Genomic DNA, 23,277 nt, shown 5'->3' on the forward strand with positions numbered 1-23,277 from the left:
AAAAGCTCAGTTAAAAGTAAAATTTATTAAAATCAACTATGTACTGTTATTTTATACTCACCAACATGCTGTAATTTACTTTCTAATTGCTTTGCTACCTTCAAGAGGTTCTTCTCGTCCAGCTTTTGAGATTCTGCAAAAATATTTTGAAGTTCTTTATTTAATAGTAAAGTTTCTCTTTCTCTATTGTAATCTACATTTATTTTGAGACATTCCTATTAACAGTGGTCAAATGGTAATTACTATATAATACCTGATAATACCTAAATATTTAGACCACAACAAAATACTATTCTAAATCTCTGACTAATAAAACATCCAATGTTTCGATGATTTAATTTAAAGTTGTCAGTTCAATTACATTTTTGTTTTTATTTAAGTGAAGATGCATGGCTTAGTTAGGTTAAGGTGTTACGCTCACAATCATGAGATCATGGCTTTGATTCCCAGACCAGATGTGAGTTGTGTTACTTCATGTTGCTTCAGTTCACTCTGCTGGAAATGGGTAACTTTGTGATGGACTGGCATACAAGGGCAAGATGGAAACTCAGGAAAATCATCTGAACAGAGATTCTATGAGCCATATTTTGTATTCAGCAAACAGAAGAATGAATGGTACAACCCATACTCTGAATCCCAAATGGTTGAGATTGATTGTTCTACTACATTGAAGGATGAATGAATAAATAATCTAAGCTTCATCTTTCCCTATTATATATGAGCCAAATCTGCAACATACTCACAATACTTCAATAAGCAACACTCTGCTTTAAACGTCATACTTAGCATAAAGTTATGACAGGATAAGCATACAACTGCTTTCCTTGTTAAAGGCTGCTGTTAATCATTTTTAGTTTAAACTGTTAGCACCAGAGTTCACCAGAATACTATCTGATTCATGCAATATTTGAAGACATTTGCATGTCATATGTCCTTCCAACTGAGCATTGATTAGCCTATACATGTGAGAAGGAATGAAACAGTAAGCATCTTAAAACAATATATTTGCTTCACAAATACCCATTAAACTATATGTAATTGTTTATCTACACATTACTGCACTGAAAATATCTGAAATGGTACACAAGAACTAACTATAAAATATTGCCACCAAACCTAATATGAAAATCATAGTTTCTCAACATTCTGGTGACCCCTTTATCAGAAAGGAGAGAACCCAGTTATCAGCAAATTTTAGGATACAGAAGTAACATCTGTGTAGAGATTTTAACATAAAAAAACTGTCTTTCTGATGTCATTATAAATATAAGAACAATGTTACAAGGAATGTGTAGCACTATTCACACTGCAATCCATCACAACTACTTACCACATCTATAACTGATGCGACTTAAGACCAGCTAATTAAAATGTCACTATAATACATAATAATATCTAGATCATACTATACAGTAGTAATCAATAATCCCAATTTATAGGTATGTGGCCTTGTACTCAAGAAAGACTGTAGGATTACATACAAAGTAACAAGATGTAAAATTTTAGAAGATACAAATACTACAAAGTTTTGACATATATGTCTAAGAAATTTACTACGTAATATCTAATTGTATTGGAAATGGAGTATATATGTAGTACAATACTAAACTACATGTCATTGCAATACTAGATTTCTGTACAGATCATATATAATCCAAATAAAGAATATATGACCCTCGTTACAATTTTGTCACAGAACTGCTGACATCATACTTCCAGTTTATGTTAAATTTATTTCAGAGTAAGTGATGATAGATCTAGACATGTTTCATGCTTACATTTCAACAAAAGGCTATACAAGGGAGTACCCAAAAGTAACCAGAAACATTCTCTGTGGGACAAACCTGTTGTAGTTCAGGTTTCCGCCACCAGAAGCCACTCGAGGCAACCTTCAAGCATCAGTCTGCCAACCGGCATTGTCAAGTAAAGTCATACTTCCATGTGGTGCGTCTTTATTTTGTAGTGCTTCATCCATCAACTTCCCGAATGAACAAAATCATGAAAATTCATGAACTTATCTTGGAGGACCATCACTGAACAACTGACGAACTTGTTGAATGACTGGTGTGTCCTGGCGTTCCTGGCAACGAATCTTGAGCAAGGAATTGCGAATGAAGACTTTCAGCACAATTTGTGCTTCACTTGATCACAGAAGATCAAAAGCAGTCTCGACTGAATGTGAGTCGTGAACTGATAGAACAGTTGTAAGTTGATCCAGACCGTTAGTAGAAGGTCATCACTGGTAACGAAAGCTGGTGTTACGGAATTTGCAGACGTGGAAGAGTCGAGGAAACAAAAACAACAGAGGTGTTAAAAGGCATCACTTCGCAAGAGTTCCAGCACTGCTTTGAATTGTGGAAAATGCGCCTGGACTAATACATTGCTTCAAATGGAGAATACTTTGAAGGTGAAAAGAGCGTAAACATGTAAAACTAAGTGAATAAAATAACATTGCAAAATTCTGGTTTCTTTTGGGTACCCCTCATAAAAGCTGATAACTACTCTAGGATTTTCACTAAATTTCAGCCATAAACTAGTTTTGTTTTTCTTTTTCTGAACATTTCTTCCTTTTCACTCATATTCATATTCTTTCATTATTCCTTATATTTTTATTCATTCATATATACTTTATACTTTCATTATGTCATATACTCATTAGACTCCCACTGAAGCTTCATTCAATAAACTTGTATTTGGCATTCAATCCAAAGTTAACTGTCAGAAGTACATTATACCACAACATAAAGTCAACGAGAGAAACAGACAGATCATCAAATAGTATGCTTACCAAATCCACTTTTGCTAGTTACAGGCTGTTCATACTTGAGGACCTTTTAAGCTTAATTCTGGAATATTCCTCACATATCCAGTTATATCCACATGGACAGAATTTCGCAGTAGCCAGGTTATCTTCACACAACACAGTGCAGTCTGTGAACCAAAATAAGAACACATCTCATCAATAACATTAGTTTATGATAATTATTACATTGTGTGCAAGTTTACAGTGTGATATATATTCTATAATATTTCCTATATTTGATAAGCTGCTCTAACTTTCTCTTGAATATTTTGTGAATTTTTTTACTGACAGCAAAATCTTGAAGGTAATCAGTAAGGTTTGATCTGTTTAGTATAATGACCATGTATTTAAGTTGTTTTAATACTGAAAATAAAGTAAAAATGAATTAAAAAGATTGAGGATTTGTGAAAGGTGGTGGGTGAAGTACAACTATCACCACAACAGATCATGTGAAGAGTCAAAATCGCTTTTGCTTCATTTTCTAATGCTTGTATTTTTTGTCTGTTGCTTTTACCAAAATGAGAAATGGACATTAATAGATATGCTGCAAGAACTTAAAGTTATATAATCAAATATAGGAAATATAACAGAATACATATCACAATAGTTTCATCACAAAACAACTAGAACCTAACTAGAGAACTGCCTTGATAAAACCAACTACAGGGTGGGTGGAAAGTAACTAGGCATTAGAAATTGCTTACAATTCATTAGTATCACTGAAGCCATGACGATTACATCTTTTAAACAGACAACACTAATGGGAATTTCTTATTGTCTTATTTTCCAAATAGTCGGTCGCTTGACTGTTCAAGAGCGAGCTAAAATAGCAGCATGCTATGAAGTGTGGAATTCCACTGTTTTGGTTCAGAGATGGTGGCATGCATGGAAAGGTAAGCGTGCAACACTACATCCGGAGACAATTAAAAGTTGTCATGCAAAGCTGATGACCACGGGCTCTGTGAACGATGCAAGAAGTGGCCAGCCAACCAAATCCCAATCAGCGAAGAATGTAGCAACAGTGCAGGAAATGTTTAATCACAGCCTGCAAAAATCAACACGTCAAGCAGCTCATGAATGTGAAATAACAAAGAACTGAATTTTCATCCATGGAAACCCCATTACTTGCAAGAGTTAAAACCTGAAGACTGTGACTGCAGCAGTCCAGAACTACAAGAAGTCCAGATCTCACTCCGTGTGATTTTTACCTGTTGAGTTACAAAAACAAAAAGGTGTACAAGACAAAACCTCACACACTGGAGGATTTGGAGACACAGATTCAGGAAGTCCTCAATGATATCCCAGATGATGTCCTTCAGAAGGTTGTTCATTCCATCCCTGTCCGTTTGTGAGGAAACTGGCTGACACCACCGGTGCTTACATTGAAATATGAAGATTTACTTTCATTTTCTCATGTAATAAAGAAAATGTATCATTTGTTTCAATCATCATCATCATTTAACGTCCGTTTTCCATGCTGGCATAGGTTGGACGGTTTGACTGGGATCTGGGAAGCCAGGAGGCTGCACCAGGCCCCAATCTGATCTGGCAGTGTTTCTACAGTTGGATGCCCTTCCTAACGCCAACCACTCCAAGAGTGTAGTGGGTGCTTTTTACGTGCCACCGGCACAGCATATTTGAAAAAGGAATATGGATTTTATTACCAATTTTTAATGCCTACTTACTTTTCACCCATCCTGTAGTAATACCAAGGAAAATATTTACATACCAAAAGTTGTTACCAATAAAAATAATTTCTTCAGACACAAGAACAAAACTAACACAATGATATCCTAATATGCCCAGTCCCTTAGATACACCAACATCAGTTAGTATAGAAATACCTTATTTCTATACAGAAATGCTATTTAGATAATAAAAATAAAGAAAAGGTAGGAAATAGAAGCATATCAACATATTCCACTTAAAGGGAGCTCTACAGTCACATGACATGCTAGAAAGGGCAACTAACCCTGCTCTAAAATGCACCCTACCATCCAACAAAATATTTCAGTGTTACAAAAAAAAAAAAAAGACACATTGCATATTATATTGATATACATAGTCTCACACATCACTTAATACATATAATGATAATGGACATACATAACACATATCTAAATTCTAATTAGCCATTATGCTATACTGGATATAGTAATATACATTTTCCAATGCTCCTCCCATCAGCAACTGTCAGTATATAAAGGAACACATACACTAAGGACCTTCATTAGTGAGTCAACATTGTTATGACATAACTTCACAAGAAACCAATTGATATATGTCCAGTACAAAAACTATAAGTCAGCCACATCAGTCAGAACACTTCATAAAATGGACTGGCTGTATTTATCTTCATATCAGTGCTATAGATATTATCTATTCATAATAGAGATTTCACAGACATCATCTCCACCAAATATCATTGTTATTTTGGAATATCTCTTCTCCAACATATATCATTACCACTTCACATGATGGGTATATTTAGATGGCTAAAATCCCAGATGGGCTACCTTCACTTCAGTCATATCTTTGACTGTAGAAAGAACAACGAGATGGGATATTAAAAAACAGAAGCATGACAGTACTACTACATAAAGCTATTATTAAATGCTGAAAATGCATAGAAGAAAGATCTTCCCAACATGAATTCATCAGGGAGACCAGCCGGAACATCAGGAACTACTTTTGAGATACAAAAATGTACAAGGGTGGGCTGAAAAGTTCATATGTTGACTTTATCAACAGTGCAAAAGAGGGCAGCTGAATTTAGGAGAGAAAAGGAGAGTCTTGAAGATGATCCAAGGTCTGGACGTTCTGCAACTGACACCACCAAGGAAAACAATCATGTTCACTCCATGCCGATGGATGACAGGCAATTGACTATAAATCAAATAACCAATGCTATTAGCACATCCAGTAAAGGTGTTGAGAATATTCTGCACAACAAACTTGGCATGGCAAAGGCCTTTGCTCAGTGGATGCCATCTCTTCTGACACCTGATCAAAAGCACACCAAGCTGATCACATCACAGAAAAATCTGACATTACTTGAGGCAGAACCAGCTGGTTTCCTTGAGTGTTTCTAAAACCAGAATGAGTGTTGGTTTCATCACTTTGAGCCAATCCATGCAGTGGAAGCATCCATCCTCACCTGCTCAAAAGGTCATTTCATTTGCAGGGAGGGTGATGGCTTCAGTTTTTTGGGATGCAAAAGGCATTGTATTTATTGAATATCTTCATAAGAGCCACACCATCAAAGGAGAGTACTATGTAAACTTGCTGAGGCAGTAATGAAAAGCTATCATGATGAAGTGCCCAGGAAAACTGATGTAAAGGCTCATTTTATAAGAACAATGCTCCAGCACACAAGTCCTTGGTTTCAATGGCTGCTGTGTGTGTCTGTGGTTTTGAACTGGTTTATCACCCTCTCTATTCTCCTGACTTGTTCCCATTTTACTACCATCTGTTTCCCAACAGGATAAAACACTTGGCTGAGAACCAGTATTGTAGTGATGATAACATCTTATCTGCTGTTGATGACTTTTTTCCTCAACAGGATGAAACCTTCTTCACCAAAGGGATCCAAGCACTGCAACGGAAGACATGTGTGGATGGTAAAAAGGACTATGTTGAAAAATAAACCCCATTTAGTCAGCCTATAAACTTTTTAACCAAACCTAACTTCCTCTTTGCCTCTCCCTTAGCCAAATATACCTTGTCACCTAGCTGTTCTTGCAGCCATTTGATAATGCTCCCTACTATCCCTTTCTTCCAGGTTTTCTGTGTTTCTGAGCCCTTATTACCCTATCAACTGAATTGTTCCACCACCATGTAACTCTTGGTTTGCTTGGGACTTTGCTCCAGTCACATGTCTGTTCAGTGGCCGTGAACAAGTTAGTTTGTAAAAATTCCCAGTTTCCATATATGTTATAGATATTTTTGTTTACATCCTGGCAGTCATATATAAATGTGTGAGTGTGTGCACATGTACTACTGTCTCCTTGCCTTGATTTTATGTGATAGTTGCAGAAGAACTGTTACTGTCATGCAAGTCATGTCCCTTATTTCCAACCTTCCATGAAAACATGTCTTATTATTATTTATATTACCTAACTTGGAAACAGGTTCAGATCAGCAATAGGAAGGGTATCTAGTTGTAGAAAAGTCTGACTCCATGCAAGCATGGAAAAGTGGATGTAAATAACAATGACGATGAATCCCTGTCATAGGCACAAAGACAGGGGAGAGGTGGCTATGGCTTATGAACTCATTAAAGAGCCCCTTATGTTATGAATGACCATGCGATTGCACCTAGAAAATTATTCTCCAAGGCACAAGTCTGGGCAAAGTTGTCTATGGAAGACCAGCAGTCACCCATGCACACCAGCCTCCCCCATGCCACCAATGTTAACCAAGGGAAAGGCAAAGCTGATACAGCTTGGCACCAGTGACATTGCAACTCATTTCTACAGTCAAATGAACTGGAGCGATGTGAAATAAACGGTCTGACTCAAGAACACAACACACAGCCCAGTCCAGGAACCAAACTCATTATCTCAACGCTCTAACCACTGAGTCATGTGCCTTCATAAACTCATTAAGGTATACATTATATCAGACCTAGAGTGATAAAAGGTAAAACAAACTCTGGCAGCATTTCACCTTGAAACAGAGAGACAAAACTAAATACTGTAAGATAATTCAATCCTGGGGATGACCATTACAGATATTGTTATTGATAAGCATCATGAAAATGGTAATGGTGACAATTGTGATGACAGCAGAGGTGCAGATAATGTTTATTTACCATAAGGTCAGAGAAAGAGGAACATTACAAGACAGAAATGTAGAGTTTTTACAGACTGAAAGTAAAGAGAGGTAAAGAATCTAAAGAGGGAACAACAACAGATATGCTGATGATGATGATGGATGATTACTTCATGAAGTAGATTTAAGAGTCATTACTAAAATGATAATATAAGGACAACTCAGTTGGATTCAAAATTAATGACTCAATGAAATAAACATTATTAAAAATATATATGAAAGTTTAAAAAATCAGTTGTGGATATTCCAGATAATTCTGAAATTACTATATAGAATGGCAACATGCAGAGATGTGTAAACTTACCCATAGCACTGACATCAGGCTTCAACTGTAATAACACCTTTACTATGCCACTCTGTCAATAATAATAATAGGTCACATGCAGAGGTGTGTCACCCAATATTACCTACAACACTAATATCAGGTTTTAACAGCATTCTTCCAACACATTACTAGGTTGACACAATCATGTCTATGTAGATCTATCTCTTCAATCACCTTGACTGATCTGAAACAAACAAAAAGGGGAAAATAATGTTTTGTTGACAAGGAGGTAGCCAAAAGAGTAAAAAGGCCAAGAGAAAAAGAATAAAATCAACAAATAACTGAAATGGTGGGGGCATCTAGAAGAGAGAGAGAGAGAGAGAGAGAGAGAGAGAGAGAATAATTGAGAACTATATCATATTTATATACACACACACACAAATCTCTCTCTCTCTATATATATATTATAGTAAGGGTGCATGACTTAATGGTTAGGGTGTTGATCTCGCAATCATGATTTCAATTTCTAGACCAGGTGGTGCATGGTGTTGAACAAAACACTTCATCTCACGTTACTCTACAATCACTTTGACACCTGACGTGTGGTACACAGTGCACCTGTTCAGACAACGTTGGTTTGATGGAGAGAGTGAGTTACTGTGCGGCATGAATATTTACTCTTTACTCTTTTACCCGTTTCAGTCATTTTTGACTGCAGCCATGCTGGAGCCCCGCCTTTAGTTGACCGCAAATCAACCCCAGGACTTATTCTATCGGTCTCTTTTGCCAAACCGCTAAGTTACGGGGACGTAAACACACCAGCATCGGTTGTCAAGCGATGTTGGGGGGACAAACACAGACACACAAACATACATATATATATATATATACATATATATGACGGGCTTCTTTCAGTTTCCGTCTACCAAATCCACTCACAAGGCTTTGGTTGGCCTGAGGCTATAGTAGAAGGCACTTGCCCAAGGTGCCACGCAGTGGGACTGAACCCAGAACCATGTGGTTGGTAAGCAAGCTACTTACCACCATTTGTGCAGGTCATTCAGCAAAGAGCTGAGCACTCATACATTGTCTTCAACGGTAGAGTCCATCACATATATATGTGCACAACATATACATGTATCCCTACATACCCCTCATCATTCTCTTAATTTCTGATCTATCCTTCCCGAGGTACCTCTTTCACCTTACACCCTCTCCATACTGATATTCCATGTCAGCTGTACCTCATCTACTCCTATTTCTAACTATCTGACACTCTCTGCACACACTTATGAAAGCAGCCACTCCATCTTCTGACCCAGTCTCTACACTCTCTTATGCTCACCTTGTACATTGAAATTTTACGCTGGTACTCTATCACTACCATCTTTACCACTTTCTTAACTGCTGTCACCCACCTCTATATCATGTAGGAGTCATATATCACCTCTACAGCAAAACCCCTATGCTTGTCCTTCTATCATGCTTGTCCTTCAACACTTAACATAAAACCACTCCCCCTACACACACTTAGAAGAGGGAGATTTTTCCTTTCTCCATGTACATTTTTTTTTTTTTGTCTTGCAACCTCACTAGTGCTAGTGACAAGAAAAACAGCAACCAGTACAGACTGTAAGGTACTTAGTGTTAGGAAGAGCATCCTGCCGTAGAAACTATGCAAAAGCTGACACTGGAGCTTGGTACAACTCTGCAGATCACTGGATCCTTTCAGCAGACCATCCAACCTATTCCAGTATAGAAACATTAAATGATGACAATTATGATTGACAGTGAAATTGAAATCAAACTAAATTCGATGACTGGCACCCATGCCAATGTCGTCTCCTTCATTGGACACGAAACTCAGCTTGCGAAGATTTATTGGGGCAAGCGAAAGCAAAATCGGGATGGCACCTGTGCCCAGTGTCGCCTTTCTGGCACTTGTGCCTGTGACATGTGTAAGGATTTTCGAGCGAGACCGTTGCCAGTGCTCCTGGACTGGCTCTTGTGTGGGTGGCACATAAAATACACCATTTTGAGCGTGGCTGTTGCCAGTACTGCCTGACTGGCCTTCGTGCCGGTGGCACGTAAAAGCACCCACTACACTCTCTGAGTGGTTGGTGTTAGGAAGGGCATCCAGCTGTAGAAACTCTGCCAAATCTGGAGCCTGGTGTAGCCATCTGGTTTCACCAGTCCTCAGTCAAATCGTCCAACCCATGCTAGCCTGGAAAGCGGACGTTAAATGATGACGATGATGAAGATATATAGATTCATATGTGTGTGTGTATGAAAGTAATTTTATAATTTTGTTAAACTAAAAAATAAAAATAGGACTGCAGGTGGAAGTGCTCAGGTAACACTGAGACAAAAAGAAAAAACAAATTGAAGGGTATAATGAATAAACGCTCTAATTGGTCAAAAGTAACTTTATAACATTCTCATATCACAATACTGAACATAAATATATATTAAAAACATCAGGGCATCCAGTGGTAACACCCAATAGTATAAAAATATACATATATATAAATATATACGAACACAAAAGGTGATAAAACCTGAAAAGGCAATATGTATTGCTTTTCAGGTTTTATCACCTTTTGTATTTGTATCATCATCATCATTTAACGTCCGCTTTCCATGCTGACATAGGTTGGATGGTTTGACTGAGGACTGGTGAGCCAGAGGCTGCACCAGGCTCAATCTGATCTGGCAAAGTTGCTACAGCTGGATGCCCTTCCTAACGCCAACCACTCCGAGAGTGTAGTGGATGCTTTTACGTGACACCGGCACGAGGACCAGTCAGGTAGTTCTGGCAGCGACCATGCTCGAATGTTGTTTTTGATGTGCCGGGAGGGCGACTCTGGCAACGATCACGCTCGAATGGTGCTTTTCATGTGCCACCAGCACAGGAGCCAATCAGTGGTCCTGGTAATGGTCACGCTTGGATGTGCTTTTAACGTTCCACTAGCACAAGTGCCAATCAGACGGTACTGTTATTGGTCATGTCAGCGATTTTGATTTTGATTTCACTTGTCTCAATAGGTCTTCAAAGCAAAGTTTATTGTCCAGTGAATGAGGGGTATGTGGGCTGGTTACACCCACTGGCATAGGCCATGGTCTCACTTGGCTTGTCGGGTCTTCTCAAGCACAGCATTGAGTTTTACCACTGGATGCCCTGATGTTTTTAATATATATTTATGTACAATATTGTGATAATATGGGAATGTTATGAAGTTACTTTTAACTAGTTAATGTTTATTCATTATACCCTTCAATATATATATATATATATATATATATATATATCATCATCATCATCGTTTAACGTCCGCTTTCCATGCTAGCATGGGTTGGACGATTTGACTGAGGACTGGTGCAACCGGATGGCTACACCAGGCTCCAAATATATATATATATAAGGCATCAGGAAAGACATCCGGCCATAGAAACCAAACCAGAACAGGCAATGGAGTCTGGTACAGCCTCTGTCAAACCATCGAATTTATGCCAGCATGGAAAATGGACGTTAAATGATGATGATGATATTAAGCCTGTAAATGTAAAAAAATGAAGTAGGTAATTATGTACTACACATGCTTCAAAAGGAGCACCAAATACATATAATGGAACCTTAAGGTGTTACATAAATTATGTGGTTCTAATAAAGGCACTTCTATCAGTCAGAAGTGAATCTGCCAAGAGAAAACAGGAAAAAATTTGTACATTTTAGCAGTTGAAAGAGAAGAAGAAATGGGAATTAATGGAGTAGCCAATCTTGTGCCTCTTTTGCAAATGAATGTAATGAAGTAAAATGGGGTATAGTTTTAAGAAAGTCAGTTCCTTATCTGAATAAATGGATCTATGGGGTGGCTGCAGATAGCTCTTGGGTGATTATTTAGTTATAAAGCTGAAAAAAGTGCCATAATGGAAAAATCTAGAATACAGGAAGGGATGTTAATTGCTTTGAGCAGGCATGAATGGTTTAGCTAGAGGTTCAAAATGGGAAACCCCAAAAATTGTTAATATAAATAATTAATAATAATTTAATAAAAATAGAATTAAAAATAGCAGTTAAAAGTTTTAAAATATTTTTACTTAATAATAAAGAATTGATATGATACAATTTAAAATTATTATCACTGTTTGGTTGTAAATATGGTAACCTTGCACTTGTTTTATGACAAACCTTTCAACATCTTCCACTGAATGCTGCATGTGTACTGAATGCATGTCTCATTTGCTTCGTAATTTAAAACTGAGGTCTGGAACAAGGGAAGTTATTTTACAATGGCTAGTGCTCTGCCAGGTAGGGAAAAGAGAGAACCAAGGAAGATCATATTTTTCGAGATAAGTGGGAGTTGTATTTCTGCATAACTGTTAACTCAAAGATGCCCTGTTTAATTTGCAATAACTGCATTGCCACACCAAAGGAAGACAACTTGAAAAAACATTACAAAAAAGATGAATCTTCCTGTGCTTAATACAAAGGTTCCATGTGTTTATAAAAACTATAAGAATTGAAGTTGAGTTTCAGTCAGCAATAAACTTATGTCATAAAAATTTAAGAAGGAAACATAACCTCTGTTACTGCAAGTTATGAACTGAGTCAAATGTTCACTAGCAGTGGAAAATCCTACAGTGACAGATACACCATAAAAAAAATGTCCTGTGAAAACAGTTTAAACTATTTGGACTGAGAAAGCAAAAGAATTCAAAGACATTTCTCTAAAAAGAAGTTCTGTGACAGTGAAGATAGATGAAATACCAGATGAAAGCTGCATTGTCAAAGTTCACCAATTTTTTTTATTGCTGTTGATGACCCAGTTGACATCAGCAGTATAGCACAGCTTGCTACTTTTATCAGTGCTTGTAAGGCTGATTTTAATATCTATGAAGTGTTGTTTGAAATGGTACCAATGCATGAAACTACAAGTCAGGACATTTTTGAAAAAGTGGAACAAGTTCTGCAGGAATATAATTTGAACTTGGCTAAGCTTGTCTATTCAGTTATTGATGGTTCTGTTAACATGGTTGGCACACATAACAATGTTGGTGTCCAGTTACGGACAGCGATAGAACCCCCTCCACTTTCCTCTCAAATTCATCATTTGTCCACTTCCATTGTATTATTCGTCAGCAAAACTTGTGTTCAAAGATTTATTCATGGTTGTGCATTGATACAGTGTCAACTCAACCAGTTGTTGGAAGATATGGGGAGTGATTTTACTGATGTTCCATACTACACTGAAGTACATGAGTTATCATGTCACAAAGTATTGAAAAGATACCATTTGATGGGAGAAGAAATTATTTTGTTTTTAGAGATGAAGTGCCAGAATACAGAGGAACTGAAGGAGGAAACATGGATTGAGGTTCTGATCTAAAATTGAAATTGCAAGGGAAAAACAAAATAACCACCCAGTTGTATGATGATATTTGGTGCTTTATCACAAAAATAAATTTGTAGAAGTCACAAGTGTCAAATGCAAATTTGGTTTATTTAACCACATGCAAAGAACTGAAGAACAAGACAATCTGAGATGAACTTTTCTAAAGATTTATTGATTTTTCAGCTGACGAAAATGAATGCTTTATTCACAGCACCTTTTTCTCCCTGATGCTGCCAAGGAAGATGAAAGTATACAGGTAGAACTGTTAGAAATGCAGCCAGACTCTTTACTTAGAACCAAGTGTAATGAAATGGGATCATAGGATCTGCCTGAACAATTTGAGAAAATCAAGCAATTTGCCACAAAGATTATGTGTGTGAACAGATGTTTTCCTTCATGAAAACAACAAAAACTTCTGAAAGGACCTAATTGACAGACAAACATTTGCCATCATTAATGAAAATTGGTATTGCATGGACACATGATCCAGATATATGAAAATTAGTTACCAAAAAGTGATACCAAGCATCAGGACAGCAAAATAATAATCAACATTTACCAGTAAACTTGTACATCTTTTGAATAGTTACTGTTCAGTAATATAGTTTTTTGTGGTCGTTATAAAATTTGTCTGTACAAAATTATTCTGGCATCAGTTTTCATCAAATGATGGAAATCTTTATTGTAGACACGTTTAAAAATCTGTGGTCCCCATGACAACTATGTCAACAATGTGGCCCAGAGACAGGTTTGACATACCTTGTTTAAAGAAGATAATATGAGTGGAGAGAAGAGAAAGATGGAGTGACAAGAAAGTGAAACAAAAACAACATATCATATATAGGGCTGTTTGCAAATCATTGTACACAAGAATATCCATCCTCCACAGCAGAAATGTTAAGGCCACTCCCCCTGATGAAGTGGATTGGCTCGCAAGAGTTCTGCATTGCAAAATGCACTCATGCCAGTGCCATGTAAAAGCACCCAGCACACACTGTAAAGTGGTTGGCATTAGGAAGGGCATCCAACTGTGGAAACCAAGGCAAATCAAACTGGAACCTGGTGCAGCTCTCCAACCCATACCAACACAGAAAACAGACGTTAAAGAATGATGATGTCCTCACATTTCCAAATACAGATGTCATGAAATAAAATTAAGTTAGATAGGTACACCAATGCACAATATACTTACACAAATATTTATAAAGAATATACCTACATGCCATCACTCGTGCATATATACATATATATATACATGCACACACATACGAGTGTGAGCAAAAAGTAGGCATAAAGTTGGTTAATAAGTAGAATATTCTTTTCATTTCTCTATTTCTTTTTTAGGTAATCGATTCATAAGTCGACCAAGGGATCTGCGAGAGATGCCTAGTTCATTGGAAGCTCTCTTTTTTGATTTCTGGGGGCTCTGGGTAAATGCTTGAGCCACAAGAATTTTATTTTCTTCAGTGGTAACACTGACTGGTCGACCGCTTTTCTGCGCATTACAGACAGACCCAGTCTGCTCAAATTTATCACGTATTCTATATACTGTTAATCTTGATGGAGCTGGTCTTTGAAATTCTTCAGTCCATTTCTGTCTAACCATTTCTGCATTCCCGGTTTTCCAGTACTGTTTGAGGATCCATTTCCGTTCTTCATTGGTCAAATTTCCAGCCATATAATAAATATCTGAAATTAGAAATAATTATCTTATTATAGAAAGAATTAGTTAAAAAGAACACAGAATTTTTATCCTCAAAAAAGAAATAGAGAAATGAAAAGGACATTTCACTCATATTAAACAACTGTATACTTACTTCTGCCTATGTGTGTGTGTGTATATATATATATATAAAACATGCAATTTTTCGGCAACTTGTATCCCCATGTCATACACTTAATTTGATACTTGTCAAACCCTACCCCCTAAGCCTCTTTCATATTTCTCTCCATCATTTCCTAGTCACCTCAATCCTACCCACTCACTCAGTCCAAACCTCTGTATCACCTCACCTATTTTCACAAACCCCAATGTCACATCACATCTTTGCCCTCATCTCTCCCATTAACACTCTCTAACTCACTCTCCTTTCTTTTCCAACTGGAGTATCTACGTACCTACTCTACAGCAAAATACCTATCTCTGTCCATCTATACCTTTAATTTCTCAAATGGTACAGAATAACACCCACCTCAATATTACTTCCCCATTCCACTTAAGGTGTTTTTGTCTTGTAAAGTATTTGGTGACTCTGTTGATGATGGCACCATGTAAAAAGCACTGGTGATGATGCCACATAAAAAGACACCTGGTACACTCTCTTAAGTGGGTGGAATTAGGAAGGGCATCCAGCTGTAGAAACTATGTGAAAACAAAGGAACCTGGTGAGGCTCCCAGCTTTGTCAAATTGTCCAAGGCTGGGTGGAGGAGTTTGTCTCCCCCTCGTAAGGATAAGGGCACAGGAAATGTGTCAAGGCCTAATAGGAAGCAGTCTGGCTTCCTAGGGCTAAACAGCAGTAGTATATTCCCTTATTGGGACTGTCACGTTAAGTTGGCAGTATACAACTACTTTATATATATATAATTATTTGGTGGACGTTGGAGTTAGGAGGCACCAACAAGATGAAATTTCTGTTTTGACGGATTTTTCGGTTTTCTTTTTTTCATGGTGTCCTTGGAAATAATCTGGAGCATCTTTTTTAAAAAAAAATTTTTTGAAAAATTGTTTCCTTCAGTCCACCCCATCCCTGCCGCCATTCTCCCCTCTCCGAACCAATTTTGTGGGCACTATACACTTAAAAACTATAGAAGTCTTTTCGGTATAAAAAAAAAAAAGGTAAATATTTTCAGGAGGGACTAAAGGGAGGTTTTGCTGTTGTTTCTAGCTTCCTAACTCCGACGTCCACCAATTATTTAATATTATCTGGGTAAATAACCTTATAGCAAACTTTCCAAAGCTCCTCTATAGGTATCGACAATCAAATGCTATCATGCAGTAGGATTTCTCCTTTTACTGGATATATATATGGATATGCGCAAAATTCATACAAGAGAATTTTAATACGGGAAGTGTTTTGTTTCTCACCGCACTTTAAAATGATGGGGGAAAACTTTCTATTAGTAAAAACATTTTTGAAAATTTATGGTTTTTTAACCTCTCTCTCACACACACACCACACAGTCCTCACTACAGTGATTGCCATTACAAATCTCCCCCACCCCTTTTTTAAAACAAAAAAATTAAATGTCTTTTCTTTTCAACATCAACAAAAAAAAAAAAAGGGTAAAAAAGTGAATTTAAAATCATTTGTTCCTATAAGTGATTTCTACAATTCTATAAAATTCGACCTTCGACTGTCTTCTTACATCTCACTTCCACAAAATATATCTACTTCCCAAACCTTTAAGCTTTATTCCTATTCACCTATCGCTCTATATCTCTCCACTATTAGTTTTCTGCTAATTTCTTTCTTTCTCCTCCTCCTCTTTCTATAAAGTACCTTTGACATATCTACTAATGGTTTTTCTTTAAAAAAAACTTGCTAGCGTTCTCTTCATCATATACGCAGTCATCACATTCTGTTAAAATGTCTTATCGATGTGTTTGGTCTCTTTTTTTTCCTTGATGAGAAGATTGCATTGTTTTACACCATTTTATTCCTTCAAGAATAATACTAATGTTTTCTTCAAAGCATATGTCAGAAGTAAAAAGATTTGAATAACACCTGCGTTTAACTCCATTTATATATATATATATATATATATATATATATATATATATATATATATATATATATATATATATATATATATATATATATATATATATATATATTCGCCCTTTTAAAGCCTAGCTAGGCTCATGGGCCCGGTTACCCGGTTTTGTATGGCGTATGTATTCCCCCAGCAGGACGGGACGCCAGTCCATTGCAGCGTTACTCAAGAAACAGGAAGAAAGAGTGAGAGAAAGTTGGGGCGAAAGAGTACAACATGGGTCGCCACCACCCCCTACCGTAGCCTCGTGGAGCTTTTAGGTGTTTTCGCTCAACACGCACAACGCCCGATCTGGGAATCGAAACCGCGATCCTCCGACTGTGAGTCCGCTGCCCTAACCATTTGGGCCATTGCACCTCTTTCTCTCTCTTTGTGTGTGTGTGTATGTATATATATATATATATATATATATACACACTGCTTTATATCATAGTGTGCTTGCATATTGACCTATATATGCTGATGCAAACAGGAAAAATAGAACCCAAAATATGAATATATGCATATTCTTTTATTAATATATATATACTGAATACTGTAATATGCTACCTGAAAATTGAAACGTTCATGGATAGAGATGACCTGCGTCATCACAGATTCCTTTATGCATAGCTGTCACCATTTTTACTTGTTCAGCCATTGCTAGGGATACGCCCTAAATGGTTTAGTCAAAAATGGCCATATATTTTCAAAACTGTTACTTATTTTATAGGTGTCTTTTGCCAAACCCTTAAAACCAACCAACACCAGTTGTCGAGCGGGGGAAGATGGGAACAAGTACAGAGACACGAACACACACGACGACCTTCCTTCAGTTCCTTCTCAAATTCACTCACAAGCATTGGTAAGTTCGGAGATTACCTAAAGTATGGGGCAGTGAACTGGAGCGAAAAAAGCAAATTAAGACCTGAATAATAATAATAGATGGCGATGCTTTTGATCATGGGTATGCTGTATCAGAGCAGACCTGTGACTAAACAAGTAGCAACAGACTCGTCCCAGTCAAACAGAAATAGTCAACGTGGTCATTCGAATATGCTCTCTTTTCTATAGAAATAATGTATCCTTGAAGATAAACGTAATTCTGTTATTTACACAGATTATTACAAGTTTAGGCACTATCATGCTATTAGCTGTCAGAAGTGAAAGTGCTCACTGCCTGCTAGTGAAGTATCTATCTGTCTGCCTGCATGCCTGTTGCTGGCCTGTCGATTCTTTGGCTACTGACAGCTAATACCATGACTGGCCGGAGCGAGCTATATGTCTGTCTGTCTCTCTATCTATCTATTACTCGAAAGTCAACTTACCTATATCAGCTGTAAACAGCAACTTTAAATTTTTCACCAAATTACCACAGAAATTACCTCGTAATAAGATTTGGAGTTTGAAGTTTTCATTAACTTCTCTCGACTTGAATGTACATGTGCTTCTTTATTTTTAGCCATACCTTCGTATCGCGACACAGAAAAGGTGATCTTAAGTTTTCAGCTACGTTTTCCATATGTATTTGTGGTATGTGTGTGTATATATTCATGGTACCACAATTGATATACGCACAATATATTTTTAAATATATATATAGTAAAGATTACGACGTGTTTGGATTTGCAGGCATTTCAACGCCCTTGAGCACCGGTACAAAACGAAAATGATGTCAGCCGGCAAGTTCAACGAAATACTAAAAAAAAAAAATGCAGGCATTAATGATTTCTAAAATATACATTTACGTAGAGGTGAGCACCGTTTATCAAAAAGTTAACTTCGTTAATCTTTAACCCGTTAATTTGGTACTATTCAAGAAGAGTGGTCCCCGCGCTAGCTAGTGGTGACTAGTCGATCCTACAACGACTATCTAGCGCGAATGCGCAAAACATGTATAAGGGTTTTTTTTTTAAACAAAGTAAATAATGTTTTTAAAACAAAGTAAATAAAACACAAATTCTTAAAACGTCGTTTTACGTTCTTCCAGGGTGTATTTTGGTGTCACATCTATTTCAGTAATCTTATTGTACGCACACCAACAATCAGAATATATATATAAATAATTTTTTTAATAAGTGGTAGAAGAGTTTCAGATGAACCTGGTACTACTAAAGCATAGTGGTCCCGAACGCGCAGTCGTGCGTCCGCGCTAGCTAGTCGTGAGTGGTCGATCCTACAAGTGCGTGCGCGAGCGAGCAAATGAATACATGTGTGCGCGTGCGCGCATATGCAAATTAGTAAATAATTTTTTTTAATTAAATTTTTTTTGGGATCCTTGGGGTTTGACGGGCAACATTTGTTTTCTTAACGAAACACTTTCAAACTTGGGACACTGCTAGAATGTGTCATATAAAACAACTTCTTCTCTTAACCTTCTTAACAAAATTTTGTACATCGTAAGTTATTTCATGTTAAAGTTGTCGTATTTCTGTAATTTCAACCAATCACTGACGTCTATTCAGCTGAATACGGTTACTACTGTTTTCTAAACAGTAGCTTTTGACCGGTAAGAAAAATGTTATTCCTCTGACATATTTCATCCGGTTTAATCGTAATTTATACGCATATATTGTTTATATAATAAATTACGCTGTGCGTATCTGTGTGTGCATATTTTCCCCATAACCTCACTCATAACCCTAAACTAGAGTTTGATTTGAAGAACATTTGGCTGCTATTTCTAGGAAATGAAGCACTTGGTGGAGGTACATTAATAATTCTGGTAGCTCCAATAACAAGTGCAGGCAATATTCAAGTATTTTGATGGCTTTTTCCCCTTTGTTTACGAACAGTCTAGTTAATCGGAAATGTCAGAACTAACGGCAATTAATACCATATACACCGTTACAGCACTTACTGTTTTCAACTGAATAGACGTTAGTGATTAGTTGAAATTATCGAAATAAGACAATTTTTAACGTGAAATAACTTCGAATACAAAATTTATTATCTGTTCTATACCACAAAATATACAAGTATACGAAGTTTGAAAGTGTTTCGGTACCAAAACACTACATAAAAAAATGTTGCCCGTCAAATCACAAAGGTCCTTTCCATGTAATATAGTATGCTTAAACCAGAATTTCGCCTTTTTCATTTATCTCGACGGATAAGTTCCAATTTGTCAAAGAAAATTTGACAGAATTCTGCTTTACGTGCAGCATATAACCCCTCATAGCTTTTTTATTTTTTGTAATTTTCAGGAAGTTTTTTTTTGCGAATTTGTATTCTACATGCGGGAATTCATACGATTATGCAACCTCCCATCTCACCCAACAAAAATTGCAGCGTGATTTAAGGGCTATTTCACTGCTAATTTTAGTACATCTCATAACACCCTCGTTTGTCAGTCTGACGTATAGATGTTTTTCGATATCTTTCTCCTTCAAAGACACTTAATGGTCTTTTGTTGGGATTTAAGCTAAAAATTCGGATTCACCGTATAATTAAACTGTGATTTAAAAGGAAAAAAAAACGAAAAATTAAAAACATTTTATTTTTAATTTCGAAAAATTAATTTTTTTTTTTTCATAGTCTTGTGAATTTCCGTGTGTAGAATTCGCAAAAATCGATTAAATAGGGATCCATTAAACCAAGTATTTAATGTATTGACCGTTGCAAGTTGGTGAAAAAATAGAGTTTCACTTAAGTCAAAGTTCACGAAACTAATGAAAATTTCAACAAACTTTAAACCAATATTGTTTACCCTAGCGGATGATCGAAGAATTAAATCAAACGAAGGGAAACAACTTTTACAAAAAGCGACCAGGTATGATAAATATTGACGTCTTTCTCTATTCAGACACTAACTGGGTTGTTTTTATTTGAAAACCGTAAGTTAACAGATTTACTTCAAGACTCTAATGTGTGAATTATAGAGTTATGTTCCCCTCCAAGGATAAGGTATTTAAGCAGATATGAAAACAACTACATTCCAATTTCAAGTATGTACCACCGTGTTATAAACTTGAAAATAAAAGAGAGAAGTAAAAATTATGTTAATAAATAAGGACGAAGCTTTGAGAAAAGGTAGTAATACTAAAGAAATGAGTAAGATAAATGGTTCTATAATAATTTTATATTTTACAATGCAAAAAGATATTTCTTCGTCCTAATTTTTACGTAAAGGATGGAACTTTCAAACTAAGAATGTTGATTTATAATTTTTTTAAATTCAGGGTGAACTATTTCATGAGATATAAAGAATATATTTATTCTTGCGCAAAGACAGGTGCGTCGATTGTTCTATGGGAGTGGATTTTACTAAAGTCTAAATGATAATTTCGGCTCTAGCCGAGTCGCTTTTCGTTTGATATTTAATTTTAGTTTCTTACTCTTCGGCTTTTTGTCACTCAACATATAGTAAAAATTAGATCATCTACCCCACTTTTTTTAATTGACTATAATTTCGTGTAAAGATCTCTTTCGAATGTTAGTTTTATAATTCATCGTTGAATATTTGTTGCAGATTTCATCTAGTTCTGTAGTATTGTGCTTTTCGTTGAATTTCCCTCCACAATTTTCACATGAGAATCTCAAGCATTGCAACACTATATCTTTCTGCACCCAGAAACATGCACCAATTGAAACAGGTATCTCTGGTTGAATACTTGTTTGCTTAGGAACCTCCTCACTTTCGGTATTTCTTCCTCTAAAATGATTTTTTATTTGTAGCTACTGTATGTAGGTGTTGAAGCGAAAGTCTGAAAAACTGGAATTCTTTCGCTGAAAAGCAAATCTGTCAGATGTTGTACGAAATAGTTTGACAACCAATGTTATTATTTTCCTGAATTATCCTATAGGAGCAAAAGGGCGGGGTAATGATTTTTACTAAAAGTTGTTTCGAGTTATTAATTGAATCTCATAGAATTTAACTTTGACCTTATGAGGTCGTATTACGTAAATTGCTATCATACTATATTGATATATATTATAAATATATTAAATTATTCACTCGATATTTTACGTCTCTAAGCTATCAATAATCCATCAATGTTGAATGTCTGTGTAATACCTGTTATGAACGCGTTGTGTTATATAATAGTTTAAATCAAGAGAAGCTATGGAGTATGAGTACGCTGTTTTTAGGGGAAAAATGGATTTTAATGAGAGTTGTCTTCCTTTGTATAATTGTGCAATTATTAGTGGTTCTATTTCATTTTTGGATTTGGTTTGCAAGATTTTTTATGTGATTTCGTGTGTTGAAGCATATTCTGTTGTGTCTGGGGAGAGTCATTTTCTTATTGTGCCTTAAAATTTAACAATACTCACTGGTAAAATTTCCACTTATTTTCATTTTTATTTTCCTGAAATTCTCGTTGCGTCTTGCAACCTTAACAATAGTCTTGACTGTCCGTTATTTACGCTGCGTTCTCTTTTGTTTTTGTTTGTTTTTGCGCATGTGTGTGTCTCAGTGTGTGTGTATGTATGTATGCATGCAAATTCTGCTGAAGTCAACTTTGCCTTCCATCCTTTTGGGGGCGGTATAATTAACTTTTAATCTCTCCTGGGTAAGAGTATAAAAAGTGCATCCCTTTGTCATGCCAGTGTTGCATAGTAGGTTCATTAAACCATAAGTATGGTCTTAAGCTCAAATTTACGGCCTCCTCATCAGACTATAGTTGGTGGAAGGAACATGCTGAGAATTTCAATCTGTAGTGGACTAAACATATACAATCCAATATGTATATATTTATCTTTTATACTTGTTTCGGTCAACCATGAGCGTTTCTAGTTGAATAAATCGACACCAGTACTTACTCCTGTTTTATATATATAATGCACACACACTCAAATACTTTGAACACAGATGGAAACATTTGATAAGTTCATTTGTAAAAATTTACATCTACAAATTATCAATATAGAAATTATACTGTAAAATTTCTACTGGCAAATCATGGCTTTAAGTATCCTTGATATCTCATGCTGTTTTCTCTCACATTTCAGAATATCAGAAGTCATTGGAATTGGAGAAGTTTTCACCTTAGATGCATCATCAATATTTATCATCTTTTCAAGACTAAAGGAAGTTGTTATTCTGAACAGATATAATCTTATTGATATAATCTATGCAGAATGATTGAAATATTTCTTCTAAACTGAGGTTTTTGTTCCACACTATTTGGGACATGTATAAAATGATTTTGCTCTCTAATTAAACTTGGAAATATTTACAAAGGAGTATGCCACATCTCCAGATATTCACAAAGTTCATGATTGGTGG

At 36.2% G+C, this 23,277-nt stretch overlaps 1 protein-coding gene and 2 long non-coding RNA genes across 4 annotated transcripts; 2 read left to right on the top strand and 1 right to left on the bottom strand.

The window, feature by feature from the left end:
• Positions 1-13,440: 13,440 nt before the first annotated feature.
• LOC128248913 (uncharacterized) lies at positions 13,441-22,445 on the bottom strand. Of its 2 annotated transcripts, none has more exons than XR_008265065.2 (2): positions 18,377-18,681; positions 13,441-14,983 (listed from the first exon to the last, which is right to left on the bottom strand). XR_008265065.2 is itself a non-coding variant. In XM_052971266.2 (2 exons), the coding sequence occupies exons 1-2, from the start codon at positions 22,345-22,347 to the stop codon at positions 14,616-14,618; spliced, it is 393 nt and encodes a 130-aa protein (XP_052827226.1). In that variant the 5' UTR covers positions 22,348-22,445; the 3' UTR covers positions 13,441-14,615. The 2 variants fall into 2 exon arrangements, 1 of the variants encoding a protein (XP_052827226.1); XM_052971266.2 differs by lacking the exon at positions 18,377-18,681 and adding an exon at positions 22,323-22,445.
• Positions 17,510-19,765, top strand: LOC149133762 (uncharacterized). The gene is made up of 2 exons (XR_016243438.1): positions 17,510-17,913; positions 18,681-19,765. It is a non-coding gene; the product is annotated as an uncharacterized LOC149133762 (long non-coding RNA).
• LOC149133763 (uncharacterized) lies at positions 20,578-23,133 on the top strand. Its single transcript, XR_016243437.1, has 2 exons — positions 20,578-20,820; positions 23,001-23,133. It is a non-coding gene; the product is annotated as an uncharacterized LOC149133763 (long non-coding RNA).
• Positions 23,134-23,277: the final 144 nt, after the last annotated feature.

Source organism: Octopus bimaculoides, chromosome 10, assembly GCF_046866305.1.
Source record: "Octopus bimaculoides isolate indiv1 chromosome 10, ASM4686630v1, whole genome shotgun sequence".
NCBI classification, from domain to species: Eukaryota; Metazoa; Mollusca; class Cephalopoda; order Octopoda; family Octopodidae; genus Octopus; species Octopus bimaculoides.